This window comes from Chelonoidis abingdonii, chromosome 11, assembly GCF_003597395.2.
Source record: "Chelonoidis abingdonii isolate Lonesome George chromosome 11, CheloAbing_2.0, whole genome shotgun sequence".
Taxonomy (NCBI): Eukaryota; Metazoa; Chordata; order Testudines; family Testudinidae; genus Chelonoidis; species Chelonoidis abingdonii.
The window spans coordinates 21764139-21772377 of record NC_133779.1 but is presented as its reverse complement, the minus strand read 5'-3'; the positions used below and the strand labels follow the sequence as shown (position 1 = coordinate 21772377).

The 8239-nt window shown below is 61.2% G+C and overlaps 1 protein-coding gene across 1 annotated transcript in view; it reads left to right on the top strand.

Annotated features, from left to right (window-relative positions):
- The window catches only part of EPHB4 (EPH receptor B4), a 30751-nt gene extending 23044 nt beyond the window's left edge, over positions 1-7707 (top strand). Inside the window, 10 exon segments of the mRNA XM_075071331.1 lie at positions 85-250; positions 1595-1697; positions 1850-1917; positions 2138-2157; positions 2159-2244; positions 5160-5286; positions 5783-5893; positions 6241-6390; positions 6629-6822; positions 7548-7707. Of these exon segments, the coding sequence (XP_074927432.1) occupies positions 85-250; positions 1595-1697; positions 1850-1917; positions 2138-2157; positions 2159-2244; positions 5160-5286; positions 5783-5893; positions 6241-6390; positions 6629-6822; positions 7548-7707 (1185 nt within the window).
- The last annotated feature ends 532 nt before the right edge of the window (positions 7708-8239 follow it).

Genomic DNA, 8239 nt, shown 5'->3' with positions numbered 1-8239 from the left:
GGGGAGGATCAGGAGGGGGGCACGAGGGGGAGGGGAGGTCTTTGCACCGCGGAGCAGGGACCGACCCACCCACGGCCCCCCCAGGGCGCGCCGGGCGGGGAGGCCCCCATGTTCATGAAGGCGTCGGAGGCCCAGGTGACGCTGCGGGAGCTGCGCCGGGGGGCGTCCTATGGGGTGCAGGTCCGCGCCCGCTCCGAGGCCGGCTATGGGGAGTTCGGGCCGGAGTTCCTCGTCCCCATGCAGGGCAGTGGTGAGTGCCCCCCCGCGCCCCCCAGGTCTGAATCCCCCCGGGAGCATCTGGTTCTAATGGGCGTCAACGCTCACGCCAGGCGCTGGGCCCAGGGCCAGGCTGCACGAGGAGGAAGGTTGCACAGGGGTGCCAGGTTGCACGAGGAGCGAGGTTGCACGAGGAGAATGGTTGCACAGGGGTGCCAGGTTGCATGAGTAGGGAGGTTGCACAAGGAGGATGGTTGCACATGGGTGCCTGGTTGCACAAGGAGGGACAGGTTGCACAAGGAGGATGGTTCTATGTGGGTGCCTGGTTGCATGAAGAGGGAGGTTACACGAGGAAGGTTGCACAGGGGTGTCAGGTTGCACGAGGAGGAAGGTTGCACAAGGAGGGAGGTTGCACGGGGGTGCCAGGTTGCACAAGGAGGATGGTTGCATCTGGGTGCCAGGCTGCACAAAGAGGGAGGTTACACGAGGAAGGTTGCACAGGGGTGTCAGGTTGCACAAGGAGGAAGGTTACACAAGGAGGATGGTTGCACAGGGGTGCCAGGTTGCACAAGGAGGATGGTTGCATCTGGGTGCCAGGCTGCATAAAGAGAAAGGTTACATGAGGAAGGTTGCACGGGGGTGTCAGGTTGCACGAGGAGGAAGGTTGCACAAGGAGGATGGTTGCATGGGGGTGTCAGGTTGCATGAGGAGGAAGGTTGCACAAGGAGGATGGTTGCATGGGGGTGCCAGGTTGCACGAGGAGGAAGGTTGCACAAAGAGGATGGTTGCACGTGGGTGCCAGATTGCACAAGGAGGGAAGCTGCATGAGGAAGGTTGCACGTGGGTGCCAGATTGTACAAGGAGGGAGGTTGCACAAGGAAGGTTGCACGGGGATGCCAGGTTGCACAAGGAGGAAGGTTGCACAAGGAAGAAGGTTGCACAGGGGTGCCAGGTTGCACGAGGAGGAAGGTTTCACAAGGGTGCCAGGTTGCACGAGGAGGAAGGTTGCACGGGGGTGCCAGGTTGCACGTGACAGCAGGCTGCTGGAGAGGGTGGATACACGATTCTCCGCTCCCTGGCGGCGCCGGTGCTCCCCATCTGCTGTCTGGGATCCTAGCGCCGCCCCGTCCGCCCGCCAGGAAGTGCCCCAGCGTCCCAGAGGCTGGCTCCCGTTGCCCCCTGTGGGCAGGTCAGGGCCTGCCCCCCCCTTGTGGCCTGTTCCAGTGCAGCGGGCAGCCTGCCTCAGTTTCCCCTCCCAGGCCCTTTGGCTTCTCAGCGCTCACCAGGCCGGGCAGCGTCTCTCCCCCTGAGCCAGGCAGGTTGGGGGTGATGCTGGCCTGACCCACTGGCAGCCCCCTGACGGTGTCTCTCTCCCCAGAGGCGGGGGGCCGGGCGGAGCAGCTAGGGCTGATCGTGGGGGCGGCTGCTGTGGGGGCCCTGCTGGTACTGGCGGTGGTGGCAGTGGCTGTGATCTGCGTCAGGTGAGACCCCCACACACACCCGGTGCGCGTGGGGGTGGGCGATTGGGGGGCAGGGAAGGGCCGGGGGGGACTGGGGCTGGCCACGTTCTCCACAGGGTGGTTGGGGGGGTGTTCTTGGTGGCCCCCCCAACTTTCTCTCCCTTCCCTGGCAGGAAACACGGGGCGGGGGGCCGCGACCCCGAATACTCAGACAAACATGGCCAGTACCTCATTGGGCACGGTGAGTGGGGGGGGCGAATGGGGGAGCAGGGGGGAGACGGAGGGGCGAGGGGCCGAGCAGGGAGGAGGGCTGGAGTTTCTGGGGTGAGTAGGGGCAGGGCGGGGGCCAAGTGGGGGCCAGGAGGCAGAAGAGGAGGGGGTGGGGGTGAGTGGCTTGGCGGGGTTGGGTCTGGGGGCGCTCGGCTCTAACCTTCCCCCCACCGGGATCCCTCCTCCCCCAGGCACCAAACTCTACATCGACTCCCTTCACCTACTGAGGACCCAATGAGGGGCCGTTGCGGGAATTCGCAAAGAGCTCGACGTCTCCCTACGTGGAAAATTCGAGGAGGTGATTCGGCGCCGGTGAGCCCGCCTGAACCCGCCAAACAAAACTTTGGCCCCTGAACACGCCCCAAACTGGGTCCGCCTGAACTCCTCCCTGAGACGCCCGACCGCATCCTGATCCAATACCGGCCGCAATGACCCGTAAACGCGGGTCCTGAGTTCACGAGCACCCCCTGCGCCCGCCAAGTTCACGTGCTTCTGCTCCGTCCCAAAATCCACCACCCCTGCCCTGGTCAGCTGGGGGGGTGCCCACGCTGCACCCGGGTCAGTGATTTCTACTAACGCCCGCCCCCCCACTGCCACCAGGTCGTTTTCCTCTCGTCGCCGGCTCGGTTGGCCTCGTTCCGGCTCGGTCCTCCCTTTTCCTCGCCCCACCCACTTCTTCGCTGTCCCTCTTGTCACCCGCCTTGTTTCGTGGCGCCCTGCGGCGCCGCTCGGGCCTATCGCACTGGGCATCAGGGTCTTCACCAGGCCCCCCGGTTCATATGCCTCTGCTCGTCCTTCCCGTGCGCCTTTGTTCTTGATCTCCGTTTGCCTTGCTTCTTGTCTCCCGCCTCGTTTCTGTCTCTTTTATCTCCGTTCCTCACTGCTAGATTTCTTCCTTTTCTGTCTCCAGTCTCCATTCCCACTTCTCCTGTATCAGTCTGCGTTCTGTCTTCGTTTCTTTTTGCTCTCTCACTCACTGGTTCCTTCCGCTTTTCTCCCTCTCGTTGTTCTACATTTTCTTTCTTTACTCTTTCTTTCTTCTTTTCTCCATTAATTCCCTTTCTTACCTTTCTTTTCTCATTCATTTCTTTGTTCTATTAATAAATCTTATCTTTCTCATGGTGAATTCTTGTATTGTATTTGTACTAGCGTCACTCATTTCTTTCTTTTCTGTTTGGTTTCCTTTTCTCACGTCTTTCTTGCTTTCTTTCTTTCTCAGTTAATTCTTTTGGTTTTCTATTCTTTCTTTCTTTTCTTTTGGTTTCTTTTCTCCTCTCTGTTCTTTCTCTCATCTTTCTTTTCTACATTATATTCTTTTGGTTTCTTTCGCTGTTCTGGTTCTGTGTCTTTTTCTTTCTTTTCGTTCCGGTTTTCTTTTCTCACTCTTGCTTCTTCTTTATCATTGAAATCCTTTTCTTCCTTTCTTTCTCATTCATTTTTTTCTCATTAATTGTTTCTTTCTCATTAATTTATTTCGGGTGATCCGGTCTGTTTTCGTTTGGTTTCTTTTCGTTATCTTCTGGTCTCCCTCATTTCTTTCTTTCTTTTCTTTTGGTTTCCTTTCTACTCATTTCTTTTCCTTTTTCTTTCATTTTCAATCAATCCTTTCTTCCTTTACTTTTCTCATTCATTTCTTTTTCCCATTATTCTCTTCTTTCCCTCATTAATTACTTTCGGTTTCTTTTCTGTCACTCATCTTCTTTTTCTTTCTTTCTTTCCCTTTCTTTCTTTCTCATTAATCCTTTTCTTCTTTCCTTTCTTTCTCGTTCATCACGAGTTTCTTTCTCGTTTGTCTCATTAATTCTTTCTTTCTCATTAATTCTTTTGGTGTTCTTTTCTCACTCATATTCTTTACCTTCTTTGTTTCTTTCTTTCTTCCGCGCAGCGTCTTTCTTTCTTCCATCTGCTTTTCATCCCTTTGTTTCTCCCCGCACCGGCATGGGGAGTCGGGGAGGGTGTGCCGGGGCCGGGCTGCAAGGTGCCCAGGGAAGAAGGAGAGCTGCGTGCCAGTCCCAGACAACGCTGAAGGGGGGTACAGCATGAGCGGCAGCTGCCGGGGATTGCTCAGTCGAGGCCAGCATCATGGGGCAGTTTGAGCACTCCTACCAACATCATCCCGGCTGGAGGGGGTGGTGACCAGCAAGCACCCGCAGTCATGATCCTGTTCACCGAGTTATCGGAGAACGGGGCACATGCGACTCCTTCTCGCGGGTCGGTATGGGGGGGCTCAGTAAAGGCGTTGCGTGTGGGGGTAGGGAGTCCTTTGGATTGCCGTAATGAGGATAGTGAAGAAGACGTACACCAGACATGTAGGTGCTTCGTTCCTGGCCCTACACGACGTGGTTCAGATTCAGTCGTGTGGTGGTCATGCGGCTGTGTTGACACCTATTGTGCAGATGATGCAGAGTAACGGTGATGTGGGTTGTGGTGGGAGTGTTGCGGGGGTCAGATTTGAGCTCTGCATCCGGCATTATGTTATTATGGGTGAGTTGCGTCGGGCTCGGGAGTCTTAGTCCGCCTTCTCTGGGGTACGGGTGCGGTAAAGCCCCATGTATGTGCGTACCGGTGCGGCGGTGGGTGGGGTGTTGTGGGACTGTGTGTGCCAGAGTCCCGGGGCACGCAGGGATAGATCGCTCCTAGCGTGCGTACGGCGCGGTTGACCAGAATCAGCGTGGTGCGGGATCTCTTCTAAGATCGTGAGCGCGCAGCGAGGGTCCGCAGATGGACAGAGTAGTTGGGGCGCTGTCGAGATGGATGGACTTGTTGGCGAGTTGTTCTTGCCTTGCGCTTTCCTGGACGCGGGAGGGGTCGTGTTGGTGTATGGTGGTATCGACCGTCGGTGTGGTGCACACATATAAGAGACCTCGAGATACCGCCCAAACGACCCAGTCCATTGGAGAATGGGGCTCGGGACGAGCTCTTCCTGTATGCGGGTATGGGGAGGGAGAGGGAGCCCCAAAAACGCTCCAGACTACCCCCAAACCACCAGGTCCATTGGAGAATGGGGTGCTCTGACTCCTTCCTCATGGGTAATGGGGGGACCCCAGTTTGGGGGGAGGGACACCAATCCCCCCACAGACACCGCGCAAAACCACCGCCAGGCATGAGAATGGGGTGGCTCAACTCTTCCCCCTAGCGCATTGTGAGCCCAGCGACCCCATGCTCAGCATGGTCCCGCCCTGAAATTCTGTTAACCCCACCTTGTCCCTGTAGCCCCACTCCAACCCCTGGTGGCAAGCGATCAGGTCACCTTCCTTCTGAGGCCGTTATCCACGCCCAGGCTCCACCACGTTGCCCACGTGAGTGCCGCCACCCCCAAACCCATGGCTGCCGGCCTAGGGTGAGTGAGCCCCTCCCCTGGGGTTCGGCATGTGATCGCCTGCCAGTCCGCTGATTTGCCTTGATTGCGTTTGTTCTTCGTCTGAGGCCCACCGGCCAGGTCGCTGCCCGTTGCCACTGAGGCCCGCCCCCTAAAATAATAAAACCCCCATGGGCGCCTGCCCCTGGAGCCCTGCTGCACCCTTGCATTGAACTCATGCCCCTTCCCTGAGGGTCACCCGCCCCCAGTCCCGGCCCTTTTGCCCGCTGAGGCCCGCCCCCAAACCCATGGGACCCTGCCCGCTGGTAGGCCGCCGCCCCCTGCACTCCGATGATACCCCAGCGCTCCCGGTCTGCCCCATTGGCACTGAACGAGGGGGGGGCAAGTTCGCTCTCTCGCCCATGCCATGGCGTGGTGGGGATAGTGCTGCGGGGCACTACGCCTCGAGGATTATGCGCTATCGATGGCCAGAAGATTGAGCTAACGTGCCACCGGGACCTCCGTGCTTGCCCGCAAGCATCACATCCTGGTTAACTTGCAACCTGGTCTGGCAAAGTCTCCGACTTTTCGGCCTCTCCGCTTTCTGGAGGAGAACTCCTCTGACCCGCGACCTCACGCAGCCTCCCTGGTAGGGCGCCGGGACGCCGGGGTTCGCTGCCGCCAAATCGAGGGGGGCAGGAGTCGCTGGATTCTTGGCTGGCTTTATGGGAGGGGAGTGGGGGCTGGGAGCCCGGACTCCTGGGTTCTCTCCCCAGCTCTGGGAGGGGAGTGGGGGCTGGTGTGTTAGAGCAGGGGGCTGGGAGCCAGGACTCCTGGGTTCTCTCCCCAGCTCTGGGAGGGGAGTGGGGGCTGGTGGGTTAGAGCAGGGGGCTGGGAGCCAGGACTCCTGGGTTCTCTCCCCAGCTCTGGGAGTGGTGTGGGGGCTGAGTGGTGGGGGGCTGGGAGCCGGGACTCTCTCACCCTCCTCGTCCCCAGGGTGGGAAGATCCCCATTCGCTGGACGGCCCCCGAGGCCATCGCTTTCCGCAAGTTCACCTCGGCCAGCGACGCCTGGAGCTACGGGATCGTCATGTGGGAGGTGATGTCCTTCGGGGAGCGGCCCTACTGGGACATGTCCAACCAGGACGTGAGTACCCCCCCCCCGCTCCCCTCAAGTCTCCCCCCCACCCTGGGCCGGGTCAGAGCCATTCTGGGTGGTTGTTAACGAGCTACCCCGCCCCAGAGGTGGCTGCATCTCAGCACCGGGCGAGGGGTCCCTGGGTAACCAGCTGCCCCACCCCAGAGGTGGGTGCATCTCAGCACCAGGCGAAGGGTCCCCATTGAGCTCCGCCCCCCGCCGTGTCTGAGCCGTGCCGTCCTCGCAGGTGATCAATGCCATCGAGCAGGATTACCGCCTGCCCCCCCCGCCCGCCTGCCCCACGGCGCTGCACCAGCTCATGCTGGACTGCTGGCAGAAGGAGCGAAGCGCCCGGCCCCGCTTCGCCCAGCTCGTCAGCTCCCTCGATAAGCTGATCCGCAACCCAGCCAGTCTGCGCATCGTCTCCCGGGACGGTGCCGGGTGAGACCCTCAGGGCGGGGAGTGGCTGGGCCTGGGAGGGTGCGTTATGGGTGGCTGGGTCTGGGCAGGGAGTGGGGCTGTGGTATGGAGGGCTCAGAGTGGCTGGGGCTGGGATATGGGGGGCTCAGAGTAGCTGGGTCTCAAGGGGACTGCGGTATGGGGGGGGTCAGAGCGGCTAGGCCTCGGGGGGCTGGGATAGGGGGGCTCAGAGTGGCTCGGTCTGGCAAGGGCTGCGGTATGGGGGGCTCAGAGCAGCTGGGTCTGGGCAGGGAGCGGGGCTGGGATATGAGGGGCTCAGAGCGGCTGGGCCTGGGGCGGGGGCTGAGATATGGGGTGCTGAGATATGGGGGTGCTCAGAGCAGCTGGGCCTGAGGGGTGCTGGGATATGGGGGGGCTCAGAGCGGCTGGGCCTGAGGGGGGCTGGGATATGGGGGGGCTCAGAGCGGCTGGGCCTAGGGGAGGCTGGGATATGGGGGTCTCAGAGTGGCAGGACCTGGGGTAGGAATGTGGGGGCTTGATGGAAGGGAGGGGTGGGGTTAGGGGCCACCTGTTCCCCTGCCCCCTTTTCTCACTCTCCTGTTCTTTGGGGGTCCCCCTGCACCTTCCCCTCCCTCAGCTCCCTGGGGGTGGGGCTGCAGCTGGCCTCCCCAATTCCTGCCCCCCATGGGATAAACCCCCCGGTCTCAGACAGAGCAGCCCCTCTCTAACCCGGCCTCTCCCCCTAGGCCGTCCCACCCCCTCCTGGACCAGCGGCCCCCCCACGGCGCCTCCTTCGGCTCGGTCAGCGACTGGCTCCAGGCTATCAACATGGGCTGCTACGAGGAGAAGTTCAGCACGGCCGGATTCAGCTCCCTCGAGCTGCTCAGCCAGATCTCCAGCGAGTGAGCGACCCCCGGGGGCCGTGGGGCGGGGGGGCATCAGGCGGGGGGGCAGGGCTGGGCTGGCAGGTGGCGCTGCGGTCGGGAAGTGGAGGGGCACCGGCAGAGCCTGGGGGGGGGGCAGGGCTGGCTGGCGGTGAGTCGGGAGTGGAGGGGCAACGCGGCAGGGCTGGGCTAAGCAGGGGCTGCAGGTCGGCAGGCTTGCAGGTCGGGAGTCGAGGGGGCAGAAAGACCTGGAGTAGGAGGGCGGCTGGGGGGGGGGGCATGTTGGGCTGGGTCTGGCAGGTGGCTGCGAGGTCGGCAGAGTGAGGGGCAGACCAAATACCAGGCAGGGGCTCGGAGGGGGGGCGCAAAGGCTGGCTGGTGGGCAGGGGCTGCAGGTCGGGGAGGGGGCGGGTGCCGAGCAAGACGACCATCCTTGGCACGAGGGGCTGGGCTGGCAGGGGCTTTCGGGTCGCCGGGAAGTGAGGGGGCAAAATGAAACGAAAGAATTACCCACCGGCAGGGGGCTTAGCTGGGTGCTCTGGGCAGGGTCGCTG